The 26,689-nt window shown below is 46.2% G+C and overlaps 1 protein-coding gene across 10 annotated transcripts in view; it reads left to right on the top strand.

Annotated features, from left to right (window-relative positions):
• Positions 1-26,689, top strand: part of PTPRA (protein tyrosine phosphatase receptor type A) — a gene marked incomplete at both ends in the record, with an annotated part of 62,484 nt that overhangs the window by 11,300 nt on the left and 24,495 nt on the right. For 9 of the 10 annotated variants that reach the window (XM_080716801.1, XM_080716794.1, XM_080716800.1 and 6 more), the window contains 4 exons: positions 10,123-10,207; positions 11,391-11,464; positions 12,123-12,259; positions 26,374-26,464. In XM_080716801.1, the coding sequence (XP_080572927.1) occupies positions 10,123-10,207; positions 11,391-11,464; positions 12,123-12,259; positions 26,374-26,464 (387 nt within the window). Of the gene's footprint in view, positions 1-10,122; positions 10,208-11,390; positions 11,465-12,122; positions 12,260-26,373; positions 26,469-26,689 lie in introns of all 10 variants that reach the window. The other variant, XM_080716793.1, reaches the window with a different exon arrangement.

Here is a 26,689-nt window from a genome sequence, read left to right as displayed (position 1 = left end):
AAAATTGTGCTTTATACAGATGAAGTAAGGGTTGCAAGTTTTTATGCTCTAACCTTAGAGATGCTTTTGGTGGTACTGGGAGTGGAACCCAGAGGCTTTCTACCTCCGGGCTATACTCCCAGACCTTTTTTTTAATATATATTTTATTTGGAAACAGGGTCTCACTAAGTTGCTGAAAGCCTCACTAAGTAGCTGAGGCTGGCTTCGAAGCTGTGCGATCCTCCTGTCTCAGCCTCCCAAGCGCGGGGATTACAGGCATGCGCCACCACGCCCGGCTAACCTTAGAGATGCTTTTGATTAGCAGTGACTAGTGTTTAATTGTCAAAGCAGAAAGGAATGCCAGGCCTGATGGTGCACACTTGTAATTCTAGCATTTGGGAGGCTGAGACTGGAAGATCGTGGTTTGTGGACAGCCTCAGCTACTTAGTGAGGCCCTTCACAACTCAGTGAGACCTGGTTTCAAAATAAAGAATAAAAAATAGGGCAGGGGGTGTAGCTCGGAGGTCAAATACCCCTGGGTTTCATCCCCAGACCCACACAAAAAAATATATATATATATAGGGCTGGGGTGTAGCCCGGAGGTAGAATGCCCTTGAGTTCCATCCCCAATATCACCAAAAAAAAAAAAAAAAAGGTAGAAAGGAATGAAACAAAGGAGGGAGGCAGGCAATCTCTATCTCCCCCCCCCCTCTCTCTCTTGTTCTCTCTCTCTCTCTCTTTTTTTTTTTTTTTTTTGTGGTACTGGGGATGGACCCAGGGACATTCTACCTCCAAGGTACATCCCAGTCCTTTTTATTTTTTTTTTAATTTTTTTTGTGGTACTGGGGTTCCTGCCTGCACGATCCTCCTGTCTCTGCCTCCCAAGCGTGGGGATTACAAGTGTGAGCCACCTCTATTTTTTATTCTTTATTTAAAACAGGGTCTCACTGAATTGGAAAGGGCCTCACTAAGTAGCTGAAGTCATCCGCAAACCGTGATCTTCTTATCGCAGCCTCCCCAATGCTGAGATTACAAGTGTTGCGCCACCATGCCCAGCTCTTCCTCCCTCGCCCTCGCCCTCGCCCTCGCCCTCTCCCCTCCCCCCTCCCCCCCCTCATTACTGGGGATTGACCTCTGAGCTACACCCCCTGCCCTATTTTTTATTCTTTATTTTGAAACAGGGTCTCATTAAGTTGCAGAGGGCCTCACTAAATAGCTGTCTGCAAACTGCCATCCTCAGGTCTCAGCCTCCAGAATGCTGGGGTTTCAAGCGTGTGCCACCACACCCAGCCATTTACATCCTTTTGAACCATCCATCTCCAAAACTTTTGCATTATCCCAAACTGAAACTTTGCACTCATTAAACAATAACTTCCCCCAGCCCCATTATAGTAACCATTCGTGAGTTTGTGTGTGTGTTTTCCTGGGGACTGAACCCAGGAGCTATACTCTGGGTTCTGCTTCTGAGCCACACTCCCAGTCCTATTTTATCTTTTATTTTGAAGCTGGGCCTCGGTAAGTTGCTGAGGCTAACCTCGAACTTACAGTCCTCCTGCGTCGCGCCCCCCCCCCCCAGTACTGGGATTGCAGATGTGTGCCACCATGCCTGGCTTCTACTTTCCCCCGTGTGTGTGTGTGTGTGTGTGTGTGTGTGTGTGTGTGTGTGTGTGTGTGTGTGTGTGTATGAGAGAGAGAGAGAGAGAGAGAGACAGACAGACAGACAGACAGACAGACAGACAGACGGACGGTGGAACCCAGAGGCTTTCTACCTCCGGGCTGTACTCCCAGACCTATTTTATATTTTATTTGGAAACAGGGTCTCACTAAGTTGATAAAAGCCTCGCTAAGTAGCTGACGCTGGCTTGGAACCTGCATGATCCTTCTGTCTCAGCCTCCCAAGTATTGGGATTACAAGTATGTGCCGCCACTCTCAGCTGTCGGCTTTCTTTTTAAAGTGTCTTTGCTGGAGTCAGCTTGTGTGATTTGTGTGGTGTGTAGTAATACATGAAAATGTGTCTGGAATTATCCACCTGGTAAGTCCTCGTCGTGAGGTCCGTGGTCGTGGCGACTGTGCTGTCCAGTTATCACTGAGCCTTCGTTGGTTTTACATCTTGTTACATACGCAGCCCTAGGGAAACTGACCTTCCCTAGAGTCAAACTGACACAGACATTTGCATGCAACGAGTTGACTGGGGAAGTATTTTCTTCTGCATCACCTGGGAGGCAGTGAAGGCAGGAGACTGGGTAAATGAGGAAACGAGATGCCACGTGGACAGAGCAGAGGCCAGAGGGAGATGGAGCTCGAATCCCTAGGGTCCGGCTCCATCTTAGGCCAAGGGCTGTTCCCTGAAAAAGATTTATCTCAGAGTCATTAGCCACTACTAATCATCCCAGCAACTGGATGAATGTTTTTTTTTTTTAACCCAGGGGCATTCTACTTCTGAGCTCTACCCTCAGCCCTATTTTTTATTCTTTATTTTGAAACAGGGTCTCACTGAGTTGCCAAGGGCCTCACTAGGTAAATGAGGCTGTCCTGGAACTGTGATCCTCCCGTCTCATCCTCCTGAATGCTGGGATTACAAGCGTGGGCCACCATACCTGGATTTTGAATAAATGGGTCTTTGGAAGGAGGATTTTACCATCCATTCCCATTCCCATGAAATATGAACAAGATAGGATGCAAGTACCAATCATAACTAAAGATTTTTCCCATTTAAGAAAATGCCAGCCGGGCATTTTAATCCAGATACTTGGCTTATAAAAATATAATCCCTGTACTTGGGAGGCTGAGACAAGAGAATCGCAGGTTCTCAGCCAGGCCTTGGCTACTTAATGAGGCCCTCGCAACTTAGAGAGACCCTGTTTGAAAGTAAAAAGCAGAATAGGACTGGAGGTATACCTTGGAGGTAGAACTACACCAGTGTCTGTCTGTCTGTCTGTCTGTCTGTCTGTCTGTCTGTCTGTCTCTCTCTCTCTCTCTCTCTCTCTCTCTCTCTCTCTCTCTCTCACACACACACACACACACACACACACACACACTCCATTCAGTTCCATGCTATTAGATGTTCCATGTAAAATGCTGAAAGAGTTCTGAATACTCCTTCCATCTGGAGGGTGGGAAGGAGGCACAGAAATGAGCTTTGGGCAGTTTAAATGAAGGTAGTAAGCGGGCGCTGGGTGTGGTGATGCACACTTACAACCACAGTACTTTGGAGGCTGAGACAGGAGGATCATGGGTTCACAGCCACTTAGGCCCTTCGCAACTTAGTGAGACCTATATAAAGAATGAAAAATAGGGCTAGGGGTGTAGCTTGGAGGTAGAATGCCCCCAGTACCACTAAATAAAATAAAGTAAGGGAAATGAGGGCACAACAGATAGGACAGAAACAAGGAGATTGGAATAGTTTGCGGCACTGTGGGAGTTGATGTGCACTGGGTGATGAGAGGCGCCCTGCACTAGGTGAGGTTCGCTGAGTTCAGAGTCAAGACGTCTCTAGTGACAGTGAGGAAGGAAGTAGTATGGTCATATGTTTATTGTAGAGGCCTTAGGGGAGACAGGGAGCAGTGGAAATTCAGGTTTCTGAATGGCATTTGAGCACAAGACAATCGTAGCTGGGCTTAGCCCAGTGTTTTAGACTGCAGAAGTACCTGACGACTTGCTGGTTTACGAGCAGCCAGAAGCCTTAAAACATTACAGCTCTGTCTCCAAAACAAGAGATACTTCTCCAAAAAAGTAGACACAGGATAAATAAATGGGCCTTAGCTGGGGCCATGAGAGTATGGTTTTGAGTTCACTGTTTTTGTAGTTGAACAAAGTATGTATAGGATGTTAGCTAAGTCTCCTGCCTACATGTGCTCTCTCAGGCCTCACAAGTCTTGGAGAGGGGATATGGCCAGTGGACGTCGGCATGTTAGTGGTCTGAAGCGCCTGCCCGTGGCCTGAGTCTAGAGAGTACAGAGTAGTGGGCAGCAAAGAAGGAGCCTTGGCTGGACCCGCCTGCATCATGCAAGTTCACTGCTCTAGATACCCAGACCAGGACCGTCCTGAGCATAGGTGACTAATCTGTTCAGCTCATGGGGATCCTGGAGTGTGACTCGACTCTAAACTTAATCTCCAAGTCTATGATTTGATACAGGGAACTGTAAATTCTCTCTTATTTCCTTAATTGAACTCAATGTCTTTCTCATAGCAGTCTGGGGACACTTTTGCTATCTGTATATATATATATATATTTTTTTCCTGGTCCTGGGGATTGAACCCAAGGGCATTCTACCTCTGAGCTATACTCTCAGCCCTATTTTTTAATTCTTTATTTTGAAACAGGGCCTCACTAAGTAGCTGAGACTGTATACAAACCTGCAATCCTCCTGTCTCAGCCTCTCAAGTACTTTACAAGTACACCACCATACCCAGCTTGTATTGTCTTCTAACCAGACTAGAAACATGGGCTTAATTCTGACTTTAAGAGGTAAAATTTGATTTTTATGATGGAGGACTATTCTGGCCTGAAAGCATTAAAGTGCTCTTGTCCCTGTAATTTACAAGTGAGTCTAGAAAATAGTGTCAGTTTGTTTCCTTGCTTTAGATTTGTAGCTTCATGAGTAAGTTACTCGGTTTCCCTGCTGAGTTTCCGCATCTGTACAGTAGGGCCAGTAATAGTATGTACCTGAGAGTTTTTAGGATAATAAAATGAGGTGCCGTGGAGTGAGTTTGGCCCTGTGACAGCAGCCTATGTGTTTCAGTAGAAGCTGTCATAATATCCGTGTTACTTAGTTGCTGAGTGGCCTGGCTGCTGCCTCCTTCACACCTCCTACATACTCGGAGTCGCTCCCGTAGTCGTCACAGACGGCACTGCGTTGTCCTGTGCTTCCCCAGGCTCGTTCTGCACACGCTTTCATTCAGGACTCTTCTCACCACCTGCTCCATTTCCCTTTTACTTTACCTTATTTTTCTTCATAGTATGTGTCACTGCATGTATTCTATGTCTCCTTACTTATCTATTGTTCTGTGTTCTCTACCTGAAAACAAGCTTCGTGAGGACAGAGTTATTTTGATCTGTTCTATACAAGCACTCTACCATCTAGCTACATCTCAGCCCTAAGGAGTAAATGTTGAGCTGCGTGTGGTGGCGCACGCTTGTAATGCTTGGGAGGCTGAGACGGAGGGCCGTGGGTCGGGGCCAGCCTTGCCTACTTAGTGAGGCCTTGCAACTTAGTGAGACCTTGTTTCAAAATAAAGAATAAAAATAGGCCTGGGGTGTGGTTCAGAAGTAGAATGCCCCTGCATTCAATCCCCAGTACTGGAAAGGAAGGAAGGAAGGAAGGAAGGAAGGAAGGAAGGAAGGAAGAAGGAAGGAAAGAGAAAAGAGAAACTTTGAGCTTAGGGATATCTAGAGGTGAATTTGAATTCATATCATCAAGAACTTTATTATTTAATAAACATATAATCAGTGCTAGAAGCAATGTGGTAAGTCTTGTAGCAGAGTAGGTATATAGTATTATAGAAGATCAAGGAAGGAACAATTAATTTTGTCAAAGGAAGCAATCAGAAAAGATTTACTTGCCTGGCGTGGTGGCGCACGCTTGTAATCCCCGTGCTTGCGAAGCTGAGACAGAAGGATTACACAGGTTCGAAGCCAGCCTCAGCTACTTAGTGAGGCCCTTTGCAACTCAGTGAGACCCTGTTTCAAAAAATAAAGAATAGCCGGGCGTGGTGGCGCACGCTTGTAATCCCTGCGCTTGGGAGGCTGAGACAGGAGGATCGCGCAGGTTCGAAGCCAGCCGCGCTGGCGTAAGAGACCCTGTTTCAAAAATATAAAATAGGTCTGGGAGTGTAGCCTGGAGGTAGAAGGGCTTCCAGGAACCCCAGTACCACCAAAAAAAAAAGAATAAAAAATAGGGTTGGGGGTTTAGCTTGAAGGTAGAATACCCCTGGGTTTCATCCCCAGAACCCCCCCCAAAAAAAAAAATTGGCCGGGCGTGGTGGTGCACATTTGTAATCCCTGCACTTGGGAGGTGGAGACAGGAGGATCGCGCAGGTTCGAAGCCAGCTGTGCAGGCTTAAGTGACCCTGTTTCCAAATTAAAAAAAAAAAGTATAAAATAGGTCTGGGAGTGTAACCCGGAGGTAGAAGGGTTTCCAGGAACCCCAGTACCACACACACACCAAAAAAAATATAGATTTTGAAGCCAGAATTATTGCAAGAGGAGTTCATTCTAGATCGTGCGCTGGGTTGGCAGTCTTTTCCTGCCGAGGTAATAGTTTGACTGTAGAAAGTCTTCACCACATTAGCTCGTCTCTGCCTCTGTACTGCCAAAGCAGCATGGCCAGGCTGTAAGCGCGTGAGCATGGCTGCACTCCAGGAAACTGTTATTCACAAAAACAGGTGGGCGCTAGATCTGGGCAGTAGTTTGCCAGCCCCTGCTCTAGACAAAGACCTTGCTCAGCTGGACTGAGGCATGTGTGGCCTTCTGGGTGCCTTCGTATCACCCAGATGTCTCCAGTTACTTTCTCATAATTCCTGATCTGTGCTCTGTGATTGGAATTTAACAAAGGCATATTTAGTGACAAATAACTAGATCTTTTATTCATTCAACATTACCCAGTATTATTAGTTCCTAGTATGTGTGAGGTTCAGTGCTAGGTTTTAAGATATACAGTAAGAAAAAAATGGTATGTAATCTTGCCCTTTAGAGTATATGGTATAAAGAAATTCAAGTAAATATGTAATTATAAAGTGAGAAAGGCATTATCAAGGGAAATAATAGGGTGTTCTATGAGAATAGCACAAAAAATAAGAGCTAACATTGAATACATAATATGTGCTAGTTACTGTGCCAAAAGCTTCACAAAGATGATCTCATTTAATTTTAGAGATGATAAATTTAGTATTGGGAAGTCAGAGAAGACCTCTCTGGGAAAAGACACTTAAAATAAGAACTGGCTGAGTAGGAATTAGGCAGGCAAAGGGTGGAAGGAGGGGAGGCCACGTGAGGCCGAGGGGTAACGTGTTCAAGGGCGCGTGGGGGACAAAGGCGGCATAGAGGGAGGCCAGCGCTGAAGGCAGTGAGCAGAGTGTCAGGACGGGGCAGATGGGAGCAAGGTGGAGAATGTTATGGGCCACAGTAAAGAAATTAGACTTCAGTCTGAAGCCGCAGGGAACCACTAAAAGAGAACAACATGCTCTGACTTGCCTTCATAGAGTACTCTGCCCACCTTTTGGAGAATAGGTTGGCAGGCGTCAAAACTTAATGTGAGGATCCAGGCAAGGGAGGTGGAGCTTAGAACTGCTGCGGTTGGTGGTAATAGAGAAGAGTAAAAAGGCAGACAGGTTTGCGCCTCATTCTAGCCCCAGATGCATTACTTGCAGCTGGGTTGGCTATAGAAGGTAAGCATGGAGAAGAAATCAAAGGGATTTCCACATTTCTTATTTGAACAGTATGGAGGATGGCAGTGCTGGCCACGGATGGCGAGGGAGAGGTGGAGAGGCGGAAAGTGTGTGATCCTGTGAAAATCAAAGTGGGGTGGCAAGTGGGCAGGCGAGAGCCCGAGGTCCAGCAGACCAAGCAGCACACGGTGGGAGTCGCTGGCTGCTGCTGGCGTATCGTCTGTACCTATAGCCTCTAATCACATCAACTAGACAGGGTGGAGAAGACCACCGAGGCTAGCCCCAGGCGCTCTCACAGCCGTGCTGGGGGAGGAGCAGCAAGCAGAATAAAAGGGACGGAGGACGATCAGAAGACTGCTTTGTCAGGGAAAGCAGGCAGTGCTCAAAGAGGAGGGAGCGGCCAACCAGTGTGGATGCTCTTTTTAAGAAGAGAGCCGCACGCTGTGGTGTATAATTATAATATACCAGTAAAAGTACAAAAAAGATGAGAGCCATATGCCACAGTGTGTTGAAAATTGCCATCGACAAAGAAGTATGGCATAGTTGCTCCATATCTTAAAAACAGGACAGTTCTGCACCCCACAACTCTCCAACGGCCACTCCTTGACTCTGCATCCCTTAGTGTAAGTCCTCATGACAAGACTGCTTGTCTTACTCCAGCTTCTTTCTGTCTTGGTTTTACTCCATTCAGGCTTTCTATCCATAATCAACTGAAGCCACTCAAAAGGCTCACGAGTAGCTCTACCTTACTAAACCCAGTGTTGAGTCTGTCTTCCTCTACTTAACCTTTTCGTAGTATTTGATGGAGTTGATTGCTCACCCCTTGAAAAACGCTCTTGGCTTCCCTGACACCACTTACTGCTAGAAACTTCCCACCTATGGCTGCTGTTTACGAGTCAGCTTAGCTAATCTTGTAAAAGAATACAAATCCACCTGGGTTCAGTCCCTAGCACCATGTGAGCATGCACGCATGCGCACACACGAGAAAATAAATCCCATGACAGCTCTCCTCTGTTCAGAGCCCTCCAATCAAACACTGTTTCTCATCACATTCAGAATAAATCCACTCTCACTGCCACAGTCCTCTAGCTCCTGCCCACTCTGCAGCTGCGTCTTGTACCACGCTGGCCTTTGCACTACTTCTTGACCATGCCAAGCTTGTAAGGGCTGTTATGCTTGTTCCCTGGCCACCCGTCTGCATGGCTCACTTACCATTTAGAGCTTTGCTCAGATGCAGCCTGTTCAGAGACCTTCCCAAGCCACTCTTCCACTGCCCCTCCCATCACTCTACCCCCTCATGCTGCTCTTTTCCCCTGTGCATAACCCCGTTCCTGTCTGAAGTTGTGTGTTTACTTAGTTGTGAGCAGTGTCCTCCCTCCTTAGAGTCTGTGATCTTAGAATCTAAGATTACTATCAGTGTCCGCGTGAGACTTCTCTCTTCCCTGGCATACATTGCTGGTCCACGAATGGGGTGTGTGTGTGTGTGTGTGTGTGTGTGTGTGTGTGAATGCCGCCAAGAGGGTGAATCAGATGAGAATGGGACGCTTTCGATTGGATTTGGCACTGTGCCATTCGTCATTGTCCTGCTGAGCCATTTAAATGGAGCACTGAGCATGGGAGAGCAACTAGGTTAGGAAAACTGGAGGTAAAGAATTAGATAAAAGAGCCGGGCGTGGTGGCGCACTCTTGTAATCCCTGCGCTTGGGAGGCGGAAACAGGAGGATCACGCAGGTTCGAAGCCAGCCGCGCCGGCTTAAGAGACCCTGTTCCTAAATAATAGAAATATAAAATAGGTCTGGGAGTATAGCCTGGAGGTAGAAGGGTTTCCAGGAACCCCAGTACCACCCCCCCAAAAAATGATATGTTGGCTGAAAGAGAGGCATGGGGCCAGTAATATGGAAGAGGGTGAGGTCAAGAAGAGTCTTTGGGATGGCAGTCATGAATATAACCCAAAGCCTACATGACAGGCACGGCCTTCACATGGGAGGGACGTGTCCTCCCAAATGGAGGAGATAGGTATAAACTCACACTTGTATAGTTTGTGGTGGGAGTGAGTGAGAGTGGAGTTCTGAGCTGTCGGCTGCTCAGGACATGGGCTAGGTGCAGGGTGGGAAGGAGCCAGGCCCTGTGAAATGGAGGGAGGCGTACCAGTCTTCAAGCCACGTGACCACTGCGGTGCTGGCCACAGGGAGCTGAGGCAGGATGTGGAAAGAGCTAGAACCCAACAGTTCCTGATACGTGGTGCCTAAGGGCACTAGGAATAATGTATTCTCTGTGGGAAAACCATTTGGGTTTATGTGATAGAAAAAAACCCTCTTTGTTCCTCCTTCACCCACATCTTCCTCTAGATGGTACCCAGTGAGGCCGGGAGAGAGAGCAGTATTGGCCTTGCACACCCAGCACGCCATCACAAGTGGAGGCTTGTGCCTCCAAATACCTGAACACTTCTCTGTGCTAAGTATCGTTTTATGACCAAAGGATATAGCAACGAACAAAACAGTCTCTGCCCTCAAAGAACTTTTATTTCAGTGCAAGGAGAGAGAGTAAATGAGTGTAGGATACGGCAGGCTGCAGTGGGTATGTGTCCTCCCTCCCCTGCCCAGGCGCCTGGGTGGCCGGGGAGGTGTGCTCGCTCTTGTTCTGAGTGCTACACCCTGCCATCTACAGAAGCGTGAACCCACCCGTGTTCCTCTGAGCAGCCAACCTGCACCCGTCACTACACAACATAGTAATGACTTGTTTCCACTTGGTTTCAGATGAGACTCCAATTATTGCAGTGATGGTGGCCCTGTCCTCTCTGTTAGTGATTGTGTTTATTATCATAGTTCTGTACATGTTGAGGTGAGTATGCTAATATTCCTGCATTCTCTAGCACTGTTTGAATACCCCAGTGTCTCTATAAGCCCACACAGTCCAGAAGACAGTAGGATATGGACAATGACTCGGATAGGAGAAATGACTCGGTGATGCTAAGATTAAAGTTCTCCACAGTCTTCCTTAAGCCGCAGTGCCTCCCCTCTGCTTCCACATATCTAAACCCAGTCCCACAGCTCAAGATCCGCCTAAGGCCCAAACGGTGCCGTGGAGGGTGGGGGAAGGAGCCGTAGTCTGTGCCGTTATGATGGGTAGTTCAGGATCTTAAGCAGTAGCCCTGTTCAGGCAACCCCACGAAGGGCCCCAGTGAGATTACATGCACAGCTGAAGCCTACTGTAGCACCAGGGATGTAGCTCATGGTGGAATGCTTGCCTAGTATACACAAGGCCCTGGGTTCAATCCACAGCACTGAAGAGGATTAAAAAAAAACCTTTGGGACCCCATGAGCTGAAGCATGGCGTTACAGGTTTCTCTCTCTGACCTTCTTTCTTGGGGCTCTAGATATTAGCCCTGAGTGGAGGGAGAGGTAATCCAAGGGATAGAAGAGGGCATTGCATTTGTTCTATCTGCCGACGCTCCTGCCCTGACTATCTGGGTTGAACTCTGCCTTATCTTTGGTTTAACCCTCCCTGAACTTCCTCTGTTCTTCTGTAGGAGTTAGGAGAGGGGGACCTTGTGTCTGCCCACAATTTGATATCTGTCTCCATCATTCTGTATATGACCAGATCTGTGCCCACCCAGTCTGAAGTTCAGGGCTTCTCCCTGTGGCCCCAGGCTCCACTGGGGCCATACCAGGACTTGTGTTTCATTTACGATCTTCCTGTAACCTCCTTCCCCCACTCGCCCGCAGAGTGCGCCCTACTCACTCACCCTTTGTCTTTCTGCTGTGGCTCTGCTCTAGTGGGAAGAGCCGTACAAGCCAGCGTATGTTGGTGGTGTTCCTGGGTCGGATTGTGTGCGGAGAGTAAGCAGGAGAACCCTGAGGTGTGTCACCACAGGGTGGAGCTGCTCCGTGGGTTGTGTGAGTGACCCGTCTCTAGAGAGCCTGATTATTTGACAGAGGATTTGAAGAGGCTGTGTCTATAAGTGGTGTACAGAAGTCATTGTTGGCCTCTCTGCTTAGTTTTCATTACAAACATCTTCTCATAGGTTTAAGAAATACAAGCAAGCTGGAAGCCATTCCAATTCCTTCCGCTTATCAAACGGCCGCACCGAGGATGTGGGTAAGGCATGAGGAATCTTCACAAGGAAGAAATTAGGGGTTTCCCCATTCTTTTTTTTCTTTTTTTTTTTTTTTTTTTTTTTGTGGTACTGGGGATGGTACCCAGAGGCATTCTACCTCTAGACTACACCCCCAGCTCTATTTTATAATTTATTTGGAAACAGGGTCTCACTTAAGTTACCGAGAGCCTCACTAAGTAGCTGAGGCTGGCTTCAAACCTGTGCGATCCTCCTGTCTCAGCCTCCCAAGCATTAGGATTAGAAGTGTGCACCACCATGCCCAGCTTCCCCATTCTTTTAAAATAAGAAGACTATTGTAACTGGGCCTGGGGGCACACGCCTGTAATCTTAGTACTTGAGAGGCTGAGACAGGAGGATCATAGGTTCCAGACAGCCTCAGCAAGTAGTAAGACTCTCATCAGCTTAGCAAGACCTTGTTTCAAAAATAAAATAAAAATAGGGCTGGGGTGAAGCTCAGAGGTAGAATGCCCCTGGGTTCAATTCCCAGTACCACAAAAAAGTAATAATAATAGTAATAAGACTATTAAAAAAAAAAAAGACTGTTGAAGAAAATAGCTCTAGTTTTTGAAGTCTAGTCTGTCTCCTTGAAGGAGCCATGTGCCTGGGCGCCCATTTGACCTTGTCTTTTGTGTCCTGCAGAGCCCCAGAGTGTGCCACTTCTGGCCAGGTCCCCAAGCACCAACAGGAAGTACCCACCCCTGCCTGTGGACAAGCTGGAAGAAGAGATTAACCGGAGAATGGCTGACGACAACAAGCTCTTCAGGGAGGAATTCAACGTGAGTTCTTTGTTGAGGCTGGCGTGCTAGCAGGGAGGAAGGCCGGCCGCAAGTCGGGCCCTTTGAGTCACAGGGTAAAAACACTGTTCTAGTGATTAAAAGGTGAGGAGTTGCTTACTAAGCTCACCGGCTCCTCCTGTGTGATCGTGGACAGGAAGCGAGAAGATTTGCTTTGCTCCCGCATGTCCCCATCCGTCTACTCATGCATTCATTGTCACAGCTGCCGCTTTCTCTGTTTACTAAATACTTGCCCAGTGTCTGATATGTGCCAGCTAGTGGTTCAGATACCAAGGATATGAGAGGGGGCAAAACAGACCTGCTCCATGTACTCTCAAGGAGCTCACTGCCCAGTAGAGAAAGCCCACAAACAGGAACAAAAGCAAATGAGTCCAGACGGCAGGACAGGACCGAAAGGACTGGTGCACAGGTGGAGGAGCTCATCGTAAGCGGTGGCCTTGCAGGAGTCAGAGCAACGGAGGGCAAGCTGTGTCTGGAGAAGATGGGAGGAGTGGGTCTGTGTGCGAAAAGGGAACCACAGCCAATTGCGGAGGGCAGGCCTCATTCTGAGTAGTAAGATTCAAGTTTTTACAAGTCCTTTCAAGGAAGCAGAATATATATAAACCACCACTTGGTGTTCCCAGCTCATCAATTTTGATCACAGGTGAAGAGCTTCCTTGAAAAAGCAAAGAAGCTAGATAGGGTTGTGGAGAATGTTTCAGGCACTGGCAGCAGTAGAAGGAAACTGTCAGGAGGAAGGGAAGGGCATATTCAGAAAATTAAAGAAGGGCTGTGTATGGAGAAAGGGCAGAGACTCAAGGGAGGAGTAAGAGATGAAATGGCGAGGGAAGATTGGGCCGACCATTGCTATGAAAGAAGTGGACAGCCAAGGCCTGCCGGGCGATGACTTCACACGCGTAATCCCAGTGCTTGGGAGGAGAGACAGGATCACAGGTTCAAGGCCTGTGCTGCGAGATCCTCTTTCAGAGTCAAAAAATAGGATCAGGGGTGTAGTTCAAAGGTAGAAGTCCCTTGGATTCAGTCCTTAATACACATACCAAAAAAAAAAAAAAAAACGAAGAGTCTGGCTGCTATATAGAAGATAGCCCAAGGGAGATGAGAATCGTTGCAGAAAATGTAGTTAGGGGACGTAGCAGTTAATTCTAGAGCTGGCAGGTTGAATTCAAGTAGTAATGATTAAGCAGAGGGGAGTGGACTTAAAGGAACAGAGGAACAGTTTCACAGTTGGCTTTGTCAACAAGGGAATTGCTAAACTCTCGGCTTCCTTCCCACTTCCCGCCGGGGCCGTTCTGTCTCATAGGTAGACTCCTCTCATGATCTCAAAATGGCTGCTCCCGTTCTAGGCATTGCATGAGATGGGCGAGGCCAGTGAGAAAAACATGGCGGTTTCTTCCTTTATCAGTGTTTTCTCAGAAATTTTTGGAGACTTTCCTTGTCACATGGTGTGTGTGTGTGTGTGTGTGTGTGTGTGTGTGTGTGTGTGTGTGCGCGCGCGCACGCGTGTTTACTGGGGATTAAACCCATGTGCGTCCTACCTCCAAGCTACACTTCTAGTCCTTTTTATTATGCTTTGTTTTCAAAACAAGGTCTCACAAGTTGCTGAGGGTCTCACTATTGTTGAGGCTATCCTCAAATAATGATCCTCCTGCCTCAGTCTCCCAAGTACCGGGATTACAGGCATCCGCCACCACACCCAGAGGTCACATGCTCCTTCTTAAACCTTTCATAAGCAAGGGAGAGGTAGGGCTAGTGTAGCTGACTGAGACCAGTCCAGGTGATTCCTGGATCTCGGTCAGCCCCTCAGAATGAGAGCTCTGGTAGCAAAGAGAAAAGGAGGAATGATGGTTGGTTGCTTGAGTCACCACTCAGATCTCCTTCACTCCTCAAGGGTCAGATTTATATCTCCAGTATAGCGAAGAGATGGGAGGGAGACAAGAGACTGTTTACCAGGCAAGAGTTAACGAAAGAGCTTGGACCCTGTTCTTAGCCTTTGGAAAAAGAGCATCATTTAGTACTTATTACTGATTGGAAACACTTACCACACCCCACAAGCCATACACTTGCCCTCAGCACCACAGCTGGGTCTGTGATGGGTAGTGGACTGTGTTGTAATCTGTGATACCAGCTGCTTCTGGGCGATAAGAGCATGTGACCCCACTCCCATACTTTGCAGTAAAATGAGTTCCCTTTTGGAAATAATATTCCTTGAGATCCTATGATAAATCATTCTTGTACACCCCTGGAGGGGGGATTGCTAGCTGCATGATAGACCAATCCAGGTAGACACTGTGGGGATAGCCATTTGCTGTGCTCTGTGGTCACCATACTCGTGAACTCCACAGGCCAGTGCTTGGGGTAGCGAGGCAGGCGTTGCCAGCATCACCGGGGCTCTCAGCAGTGAGTGGTGAGCACTCGCGTGGGGTGGACACGCCTCCTCTCTCTTGTTCCTCTCACCCCCTCTCCAGGAGTTAGTGTAGATGAGACCTCCAGTAAAATAGACGGTGGCAACTTGCTTGAGCTTCTCTTCCTGGGAGTTTCTCTGTGCTCATTCAGAGCCATCACTTACGTGCCTTCCCCTCTAGCAGTCTGCTTCCATCGTAGACCAGCATGTCACACAGAGCCACTTGCACTCCAGACTGGGCTTTGTCAGCTCTTGACGTCAATGGGAAGTCAGCAGTGTCTGCTCAAAGGAGTGGAGCCCAGTGTAGCATACAGCTGTAATCCCAGTAGTTGGTAGGCTGAGACAGGAGGACCACTGGTTCAAGCAACTTAGACCTTTACTAAGCAAATACTCTGTTTCAAAATAAAAAATAAAATAGGGCTGAGGTTATAGCCCAGAGGTAGAATGCCTCTGGGTTTAATCCCTGGTATACCCCCCCAAAAAATAGGAGTGGGTTATGTGGCAGATGTTCTGTGCACTCCACACTCAGCTGTGGTAGCATTCTGCTGGACATGTCCAAATTTGTAGCTCATTGGATCACATACCTAGTTTACGATAGTGAGTGAAAGTTATTTGGATACCTAGTGCCCCCTGATCAGGCTCTATTCTAGAGCCTGTCTCTAAGCCAGGAACCTGGTCAGGTCCCCATGACATGGGTTTTCATTACAGTTGTCCTGTTCAACCTTAGCATGAACATTTTAGAGCCCCACCGACCCTACCAGAGCTAATTTCTCCCCACCTAGATCAACTTGAGAACCTTCTCTCTTTAGATCACTCAATAACTGGGTCAGAGCAGTGAACTAGAAGGTGGTGAGTGCTATCTCCAGAACCCAGAGTGGCCCGGCAAAGCGTTCTCCTTAGTGGGGAGGAGAGGTGGAGAGATCCTGACATGCAGCCTGCCTTCGACCTTCAGAAGACTCAGCTAAGGCAGCAGTCCACTGCTGTCCGTTTAGCATGTATCTGTAAGATACATAATTTCCTGCTCTTAATGACATCAGCATGGTTGTCGGATGTTGTCCCAGGAAGCAGCCACAATCCTGCTGAACCAGATCACAGCACAGAGAGGTCAGAATGATTTACCACCGAAGTCGCTCCTTTCATGAGAGGGAAACTGCTCCAGTCAAGTAGTTGTGCAACTTAAGAAGGACGTACACACTGGGCATGGTGGTGCGTGCCTGTAGCCGCAATACTTGGGAAGCTGAGACAGGAGGATCATAGGTTCGAAGACAGCCTCAGCAAGTAGTGAGACTCTCATCGACCTCGTGAGACCTTGTTTCCAAATAAGAAATAAAGTCAGGCTGGGGATGTAACTTGGAGGTAGAATTGCCTCTGGGTTCAATCCCCAGTACCCACCTCAAAAAAGAGCCATACACTTGCCCATCATTAGTGATTTTCCAGGTCCTAAGGGGCTCTGTGCTAATCTGCAGGAAGAAGAGTTGCTAAAAAAGCACCTGCAAATCTATAGAGCCAGCTGATTTTGTTTGCCATACACACTGAATTTTTTACAGACCATTACAGACCATCAGTCTTTTTGTATTAGTTCATTTGGTGGCTCACAGGATTCATCAGGAATAGTACTCGTAGTTGTCAAGCACCCATTCCATGCTACAACTAAACTCAAGAGATGCCACCAGGTTGTCTCCTTGCCTTGCATCTTTTGTTTTGTTTGGTTTTTTGGTTTTTTTGGTGGGTCTGGGGATGGAACCCAAGGGCATTTGACCTCTGAGGTACAGCCCCTGCCCAATTTTTTATTCTTTATTTTGAAACTGGGTCTCACTGAGTTGCAGAGGGCCTCACTAAGCTCCCAAGGACTGGGATTTCAAGTGTGCACCACCACTTCTGGCCACCTTTTTTTTTATTGGTGCATTTCAATTATACATCGTAGTGAGGTTCATTGTGTTAAAACATACATGCAGCCGGGCGTGGTGGCGCACGCTTGTAATCCCCGCGCTTGGGAGGCGGAGACAGGAGGATCGCACAAGTTCAAAGCCAGCCGCACTTGCTTAAGAGACCCTGTTTCCAAAAAATAAAACAGTATAAAGTAGGTCTGGGAGTGTAGCCTGGAGGTAGAAGGGCTTCCAGGAACTCCAGTATCACCAAAAATAAATAAATAAATAAATAAATAAATAAATAAATAAATAAATAAATCATACATGCATTCAGCTCTCTGTGCATTTCCTTCCACAGCCTGCCCTCCTCCGTCCCTCCCTCCACATAAATTGGTTTTTTCTTGTTGTTGTTGGTGGTGGTGGTGGTCATGGTGGTGGTGGTGGAGGTGTTTTGTTGTTTTTGAGACAGGGTCTCACTGTGTTACTCAGACTGGCCTCAAAGTTCTGGGCTCAAACCACTGGGCTCAAGCAATCCTCCCACCTCAGGCTCCTGAGTATCTGGGACTACAGGAGCTGCAGCTTTTAAGTCTTCTTTGGCACTTAAAATCTAGGAACTTGACCTTTTGATAAAGAGAGATCACTGCGCTAAGAGCCTGTGTTTGCTCTGTGTGTAACAGTTTATCCAGTGGATTAGATCATCTGTGTGGGTATTTTGCAGCTTCATAGGTAGCTCCTACAGTAAGGCCAATTCAGGCCCAAACTCCTTTCCTAACCAGCTGCCAAGGCTTCATTCTAACTAGTACTTCATAGTGGTGTTCTAGGTTCCCCGGAAAAAGTTAGCCCAAGCCAAACCCAAGTAAACTCCAAAAGATGTGTTTCCCCTTACCCAGTGCACGGTTATCATAAAGGGCTGTAGATTCCCAGAGGGAGAGAGGAGGAATTCATGGCGTATGAGTGCTGCTGACATGCTTGGAAAGTTTTTTTCTCACCCCTACCTGGCCTCCCCAATTGGAAGCTTTTGGGTTTATGAAGTAACCTGAGCCTAGGTGTTAGATGAGAGGGACCCCTTCTCCAGCATCTAATCTAGTAGACCCCTCAGATGTGCGGGGCTGCCTGCCTCCTGTTGCCATTATTCTGAAAGACTCTAGTGCTTTCCTCACCATTGTATACCTCCAACAAGGCACGTCGTAGATACCATCAGGGGCATAGTGAAGGTGTCAGTAGGATGAGTGAACCGTTGGAGCCCAGATAGCACTTTGATTTCCTTTACTGTGTACCAAGAGTTTTCTGATTAAAAAAAAGAGAAAGCCGGGCATGGTGGTCGACGCTTATAATCCCAGTACTTGGGAGGCTGAGACAGGAGCATCGCAGGTTTGTAGCCAGCCTCTGCTACCTAGTGAGGCCCTGATTCAAAATAAAGAATAAAGCCGGTGCAGGTTCAAAGCCAGCCTCAGCTGGCTTAAGAGACCCTGTCTCCAAATAAAATATAAAATAGGTCTGGGAGTGTAGCCCAGAGGTAGAGGGCCCCTGGGTTCCATCCCCAGTACCACAAAAAAAAAAAAAAGAATAAAGCCAGGCATGGCAGCACATGCTTGTAATCCCAGTACTTGGGAGGCTGAGACAGGAGGATCACAGGTTTGTAGCCAGTCTTCGCTACCTAGTGAGGCCCTGATTCAAAATAAAGAATAAAGCCGGGAATGGTGGCACGTGTTTGTAATCCCAGTACTTGGGAGGCTGAGACAGGAAGATCACAGGCTCACGGCCAGCATCAGCAACGTATGCCCTTCATAACTTAGTGAGACCCTGTTTCAAAATAAAGAATTTTTTAAAAAAGGGCTTGAAGGCCGGGCATGGTGGCGCACGCTTGTAATCCCCACGCTTGGGAGGCTGAAACAGGAGGATTGCGCAGGTTCAAAGCCAGCCTCAGCTACTTAGTGAGGCTCTCAGCAACTTAGTGAGACCCTGTTTCCAAATAAAATATAAAATGGGTCTGGGAGTATAGCCCGGAGGTAGAAAGCCCCTGGGTTCCACCCCCAGTACTACCAAAAAAAAAGGGGGGGGGCTTGAGCAGGTCATGGTGGTGCACGCTTTTAATCCCAGCATTCAGGAGGCTGAGACAGGAGGATCCCGGTTCGCGGACAGCCTCAGCTACTTAGTGAGGCCCTAGGCAACTTAGTGAGACCCTTTTTCAAAGTAAAGAATACAAAATAGGGCAGGGGGCATAGCTCGGAGGTCGAATGCCCCTGGGTTCCATCCCCAGACCCACAATCAATCAATCAATCAATCAATCAATAAGTAAGCTGGATGGTGGCGCACGCTTGTAATCCCTGTGCTTGGGAGGCTAAGACAGGAAAAAAAGAAAAACTCTGGTTTGAAGCCAGCCTCACTGGCTTAAGAGACCCTGTTTCCAAATAAAAATATAAAATAGGTCTGGGAGTGTAGCCCGGAGGTAGAACGGTTTCCAGGAACCCCAGTACCACCAAAAATAAATAGCAATAAATAAATAAATAAATAAATAAATAAATAAATAAATATTAAAAATAGGTCTAGGGTATAGCTCGGAGTTAGAATGTTCCTAGGTTCGATCCCCAATGTACCAAAATAAAATAAAAACAAGAGAAGTTGCCAAATGTGGTGGACATGCCTGTAATCCCAGAAGATCACAAGTTTTTGCACTTCCTCAACTAGGCAACTTAGCAGGACCCTGTCTCAAAATAGAATAAAAGGGCTAGAATGTAGCTTAGTGGTAGGATACTTGCCTAGCATGTGCATGGTCCTGAGTTCAGTCCCCCATACTACACTAAACAAACAGCTGTCTAATGGGAAGATGCTGTGGGAGCTGAATCAGAAGATGGCCTGGAGTACCAGGCCTCAGACAAAATAGGTTTGGTTTTGGTGGCTCTGGGGCCCACCTAAGGAAGCCCTTGCTTCTTCCCAGTTTTCAAAATTATTTTTTTGAGAAAGAGAATCTCATTAGCCAGTGTGGATCAGGTGTGACTGCTTATATCAGTTAGGCTAGACACAGGAAAAGGAGAAATAGTGAACAGACAGTACAGGCACACTGTGTGTGTGTGTGTGTGTGTGTGTGTGTGTGTGTGTGTGTGTGTGTGTGTACACACACGTGTGCATGTTCCTAGAGAGAAACTGGACCATAGTGGGTGAGCAGTGGAAAGAAACCATACATGACAGCTGTTTTCAGATATTTAACTGATATTCCACCACAGGTTGGAAGATGGGGCTGTTGTTTCATCCTAGTTACAAGCTGGAACTTTGCTCACCATGATTTGTCTTAGGAGGAAGTATTGAATTTGTTTAACTGAAATACTTTGAAAAGCCACTTACTGAGGTCCCTAAAGTATGCTCAAGGTTTAAAAAAAAAAAAAAAGGATGAAGTTTGGTTTGCTCCAAGCGGAAGAGGATAGGAGAGAGAGGCAAAGAGTAGAGCCAGTGAGAGGCCAGTTCTGTGGTGAGCCTGACCTCCTTCTTGAGCATGGCTTGAGCAGTTTAACTCTTTGGTTGCCAAGTAAAGAAGGCCTGTGTGTCATCTGGTCATGGGATTGCGGGGACATTTGAGTTGAGACATGGGCGGAATAGCCCCTCTACTTCAATGAGTGGTCTCCAAATAAGTGAATCAGAGCTTCAGCCCCATGGGAATTGGCAGGAACTTTGACAAGGGTTTCAGAATTCAACGTTACACAAATTGAGGGCTCCAGCTTTGCAAGCACAGTGAAAGCACCAGCTAACATCTGACTTACACCATTTAGTGCAAAGGAAATGCAAAAGAAATTGTGTATCTGGGTGTCGTATTCTTTTAAGTGGAGTGTTCTAAGAAATACCTTGGAAGGTAGTAAGTTTCTTATCACTGCGGAGTATTTGGGCGCTGGTGACTGTTAGGTGAGAGTGTTTGAAAGGGGATTCAAACTTAGAAGCGAGTAAAGTCCGTTATGTTTGAAAATCCTAAGTAGCCACGATGAGGCAAGAAAGGAAAGGTGTGAGGAGTGCAAAGGTAGAGACAGAGGAAGAGTTTTCACTCAGAATATTGTCTTCAGGAAAATCCAAAGGCTCGTCAGATTGCTAGTTACTAGATATAAAAGCAGCATGAAAATTAATGCATTCTATACATAAGCCACAAATAAAATCCAGTAATACTTTTTAAAATATGCTATTTGTAATAGCATTCAAAATGTAAAGTACCTAGGAGTAAATTTAACAAAATATCTACAAAATCTTAGAAAAATATAAAAATGTTAGAACACATTCAAGAAAAGCAGCTTAAATTAGAGAAGAAATAGGAACAATGGATTAGATGGCTCAGTATTGTAGAGATGTCAATTCTCCCCAAGCTGATACATAGATTCAATGCAATTCCAATAAAAATCCCAACAGGTTTTTTGTGGAACTTGACAAGCTGATTCTAAAATTTATTTGGAGGAGAAAAGATTCAAGAATAGCCAAGACATTCCCGAAGAAGAAGAACAAGGTGAGGAGATCTGCCTTACCAGATATAAAGAGTTATTATAAAATTTTAGTCGTTAAGACAGTTCTGTATTGGCACTGGGATAGACTCATTGACCAGAGAGTAAAACAGAGAGCCCAGAGCCAGGTCCTTGTGTACAAGGGGAAGCTTGTTCATGGCAGCATCACAGCTGCCACTGTGGTTAGGAAAAGGATGGCCTTTCCAGTAAGTAGTGCGGGCACTTGGCAGCCCTCTGGGGCCAGTGAGATGCCATGTCTGCCTCATGCTGGACACCATCATCAAGTCAGGTGGTGTACACCCCGAAACTTAAAGAGCAGAACTGTAACATGTAGGCATCATAATGTAAGAAAACAAGAATTTTTTTTTTTCTTTTGGTACTGGGTATTGAGCCCAGGGACATTCTGCCACTGAGCTATACCCCCTGCTCTTTTTATTTTTTATTTTGAAACAGGGCCTTGCTAAGTGACCTCACACTGGTCTCAAGCCTGCATTCCTCCCATCTCATCCTCCTAAGTAGTGAGATTATAGGCTTGCCCCACTGCACAGAGCTGGATAAAATTTCTTAAGCCTTAAAATATTGATAAAGGAGGCTGAAGGTATAACTCGGTGCTCATGTGTGGCCCTGGGTTCAATTCCCAGTACCACCCCCCAAAAGATGGTAATAAAGGGGAAAATTGGTGAATTTGACTACATGAGATTGCAAAAAATCTGTTTGTAAATTGATCCCATAAAGAAAGTGAGAGGGCAAGCCTCAGGTCTGGTAGAGGATATTTGGTACATAGGTAACTGATCAAGGACGAGTAAGTATTCAGAATATATAAAGAACTCCTACAAATTATTCAGAAAATAATTGATCCAGTAAAACAATGGGAAAAACACTGGACTTAGGTACTTAATAGAGAGGAAACTCTTTTGACCAGTAAACTGGAAAGATTATGAACCTCATCAGTAATCAGAGAAATATCAATTTAATAAATTTCTGACAATAGCAAATGTTGATGAGAATACAGAGCCACTGAACACTTCATATTGCTGTTGGAAGTATAAGTTGCAGCAACTACAGTGAGAAACAATTTGACCTTATCTAGTAAGGTTAAAGATACTCATGCCCAGAATTCTTACATGTGTTCAAGAGAAACATACAAATTCAGGCTCCTAGTAGGACTGTTAACTGTCGTTAACAAATATTCATCAATATGCATTTTGGTATGATCTCAGAATGGAGCACTACAGATAAAAGTAAACAAACTTAAGCTACACTTAACAACCTGGGTAAATCTTTTTTTTTTTTTCTTGTGATACTGGAGATTGAACCCAGTGACGTTCTACCTCTAAACTCCATCCTCAGCCTGATTTTTATTTTTTTGTTTTTTGAAACAGAGTCTCACTGAGTTGTGGAGAGCCTCACTAAATAGCTGAGGCTTGCCACAATCCTGTGATCCTCCTGTCTCAGCCTCCCATATACCAGGATTACAGCCGAGCATGGTGGCCACGCTTGTAATCCCAGCATTCGGGAGGCTGAGACTGGAAGATCACGGTTCACGGACAGCCTCAGCTACTTAGTGAGGCCCTCTGCAACTCAGTGAGACCCTGTTTCAAAATAAAGAATAAAAAATAGGGCAGGGGGTGCAGCTCGGAGGTCGAATGCCCCTGGGTTCCATCCCCAGACCCGAAAAAAAAACAACTGAGATTACAAGCAAACCACCACCAAGCCCTCCTGGATAAATCTTAAGAACATAATGTGCAAAAAAAAGTCACTTCTTGATTATAATTTATTTTTTATTACAAATAGACTGAGCAGCCAGGTGTGATAGCGCACACTTGTAATCCCAGTGCTTGGGAGGCTGAGACAGGAGGATCACAGGTTCACAGTCAGCCTCAGCTACTTTGTAAGGCCCTCCCCAATTTAGTGAGACCTGTTTCAAAATAAAGAATAAAATAGGGCTGTGTGTATAGCTCAGAGGTAAAATGCCTCTGGGTTCAATCCCCAGTACCACAAACTAAAAAAAAGGAGATAGTCTGAGCAATAATAATATACTCTTTAAGAATGCAGAATATATACAATGCATATAAATTAATGCAAGAGAATGATAAACACAAAAGTCCAAATTTACTTATGAGAGGAGGAGAAAGAAGACAAAAGATGAGATGGATCCAAAGAGAACTTCTAAGTTAAATTGAATTGTGGGTACACTTTTTTAATAAATTTGGAAAAAATATGTTAGCATGTTTTTAAAAAGTGACTGAAAACTCGGCCTTGGTTCCACTTAAGGCTTGAGCGAGAGATTAAGTGGGGTCAGTGCCACCTGCTGTTTGTAGAGAGTTGAACATCCTCTTGCCTTCTGGTTCAGCTATTCTTCCCTAGCACTTTGGGCTAGGTTTTTCAGAGTAGAAACTATAAAAACAGTTAGGTTTCCCTTATTTTCACCGCTGACGGAGGCTCTCCAGTCTGGACCTGTGTATCTAACATTGTTGTCCGGGTCAAGCCCTGTCTTCTCTTGCTAAACAATGGCTCCTATTTATTTCTGACTTTCCTGTTAGGTTGGTAGCACACCTGGAGACCTAGTTTTCTTCGTCGTGACTGGGACAACCAGGGATGCTAATAGGACTGTGAGGTGGTGGTCATTGTCATCCTGGCCTTTCTGTGATGAAAACTATGTTCAAGAGTCTTGCTGTTACTGCCTCTCTTCTGCATCATTTTAGAGAAGGGATGTGTCTCCAGCTTAGTCCAGAGGCTTAAAAAGCTGACATTTCATCCTGCCCTGTACCCAGATGGAAACCCATGGAAACCCAGCCTGTGTGAAGGAAAAGAAGATAAACTGTGGGGGGTGGGAAATGGCTGTTAGGTGTGATCTCTGTTCCATGAGCAAGATTCCAGCCTAGGAAACTCCCCGTTTTATGTGTTGCCAGTCAAAGGGAAATTGCCCCCTCAGTAAAGTAACTGCAGAACCAGAACTTTACCTGAAAGGAAGACCTCCGCAGGAGCTGAAGGCGCGCAGACTGCGCGGCCCTGGCTGCCATTGCTTTGAGTCTTCCCGTTGAGTTTCTCCCGCTGCTGGCACGCTGGTTAGGTTTGTTCCCTTCTTAAAGCATGTGCTTCATCTGGCAAAACTGGTTCTCTTTGGGCCGGCATTTCCTTTATTTCATATATTGAAACATATTTTCTTTAATCAAAGCCAGAATCTCTTCCTGACTTTCTCTCTGTCTATCGTCCCTTGCTTCCATCATCAAATCCACTATTCTAATTCTAGAAGATATCTCAAATGTATCCATTTCCTTGTACCATCTTCTTTCCATGCCTCCACTTCAATTCTTGCCCCACTACACTGATATTTTCTACATGCCAACCCAAGTGATTCTTTAGTATAAACTAGATCACATTTTATAAGTTTCCTCACGCACTTAAAATCCAAATTGCCCATTCAAAGACCAACAAGAAAATGAGTGATCTGACCTGGCCCAACTCACCTCCTCTGCTCCCTCCTGCTGTCCCCACCAGCCCACCAACCTCTGCTCCTCACGCCGCCACGCCCCCCACCTCGGGCCATCGCAGCCTTCCCCTGTGCCTGGAATGCAGTCTTCAACTAGACGCCCCTGAATCTAAATGGGCCCTTGCTGGTACTTATCTCTAATAGTATTCTTTTCTTTCATGGCATTTACCATGATCTGTAACTATGTCTTTTCTTATTTGTGTTGCACCCACAAATTTGTATTGTCCATGAGGGCAAGGACTGTGTTAGATTTACCACTGTTTTCTTGTATCTAGCCCTGTAACCAGCCAACAGGGTACACAATATCGTAGAAAAAAATGAAGGGAAGGCAACTCTTCCCCTACTGCTGCATACTAAGGTTGTTCTCCGTTTTGGGGGGTGGTGGTTGTTGTTGTTGTTGTTGTTGTTGTTGTTGTTGTTGTTGTTTTGCAGTACTGATTGACCTCCGGGGCATTCTACCTCTGAGCTACACCCCCAGCCCTATCTTTTATTCTTTATTTTTTAAATGGGCCTCACTGAGTAGCTGAGGCTGGCCAAGGACCCATGATTGGGCTCCTGTCTCAGCCTCTCAAATGCAGGGATTACAAGCATGCAGCGTCACGCCTGGCAGTTTTGGGTTATTCTAAATAACGATGAAAGAAATTATTTGAACATAGAGATTTATTTCCTTAGGGCAGATTCTTGGAAGTGCAGTTGCTAGGTCAAAAGGTTGACTTTTTCAAGGCTCAAAATGTATTTTCAAATCACTTATCCAAAAGGTTACCTGGGTTGGAATTTTAAACTCTTTCTTTTTCTTTTTTCTTGTTCTTTTTTTTTCTTTCTTAGTCTTGAATATATAGAACACCAGAGGAGAACAATTTAAATAAAATTTCGCTTTCTGCCCTTATAAAACTGATTTATTGAATGCTTATTCTGTCCCAGGCATAAGGGTTTCTCGCTCATTTCTTGTGGCAGGCGTCATTATCCCAAAGTGACAAATGAGGACATGGGCCTCGGAAGAGTAACGAACTGCCCAAGCTGATGCGCAGCCCGGGCTGCCTTGTGTCAGGACTGCTCGTGCCTGCCCACATGCCGCTCTGCTAGTCCCATGTGTGTCTGTTGGCTGTCACATCACCCAGCTCGACTCCCAACTGCTACTCCATGTGCGTGTCTTCCCTCCCACAAGATGGTCGAGGCTACGGTGCCATGCCGCTCTGTGAGAGGACTGGAGAGCCCAAGCAGCCCTCCAGTGCGGCTCAGCAGGATGCATCTCATCTCTGGATGGCGGTTAGCGTGAGGATGAATGGCCCATATTTTATTATGTCCCCCTCCTGTGTGCAGGAGCGGTCTGTTTTAATAGACCACAGAGTTATCACGCAGAGTTTGCTTCGCTTGTAACACCAGAAAGGCCACTCTGCCTCCTGGGGATTCTTGGTGTTAAATTCCAGGATCTTGCAGCTATTTAGAGGAGAGATGAGTGGTTGTTGCTCTGTTAAACCTCAAAGATTTTCTTGGTCTGTCTCCCAAACCCCCAAAAGGTAGAACTTGCTGCCAGGTCAGGGTTGGTGAGGCAGCCTGCATGTTGGACATTTATCCCTATTAATAATTCCTCTTGGGCTGGGCATGGTGGCGCACGCTTGTAATCCCAGTACTTGGGAAGCTGAGACAGGAGAATCACAGGTTCAAGGCCAGCCTCAGCTATTTAATGAGGCCTTCTGCAACTTAGACCCTGTTTCAAAATCAAGAATAAAAAATAGGGCTGGGGGTTTAGCTCGGAGGTAAAATACTCCTGGGTTCAACCCCAGGACCCCAAATAAATAAATAAATAAATAAATAAATAAATAAATAACTTACTCCTCTCATTTCTCTTAACCTTTCAGGCTCTCCCTGCTTGTCCCATCCAGGCCACCTGTGAAGCTGCTTCCAAAGAGGAAAACAAGGAAAAAAACCGATATGTGAACATCTTGCCTTGTGAGTGCTTTAGGGTTTCTTAGATGTAACCTGAAAGTACATCTCTGGCCGGGTATTTTGAGGATGGACACAGAGGGTGGTAACGAGAGCAGATTTAAGCCTTAGAACCGGAGGAAGCACTGCATGGCTTCCCTGGCAGCCCCACACAGTCAGTGGGTCTGGATTTTTATAGTAGGCCTAAAGTTTCTAGGAGACTAGAGAGAACAAGTTTCATGGGGCCAGATG

This window comes from Muscardinus avellanarius, assembly GCF_963383645.1.
Source record: "Muscardinus avellanarius genome assembly, chromosome: 19".
Taxonomy (NCBI): Eukaryota; Metazoa; Chordata; class Mammalia; order Rodentia; family Gliridae; genus Muscardinus; species Muscardinus avellanarius.
This window is presented reverse-complemented; position numbering and strand designations above follow the sequence as displayed.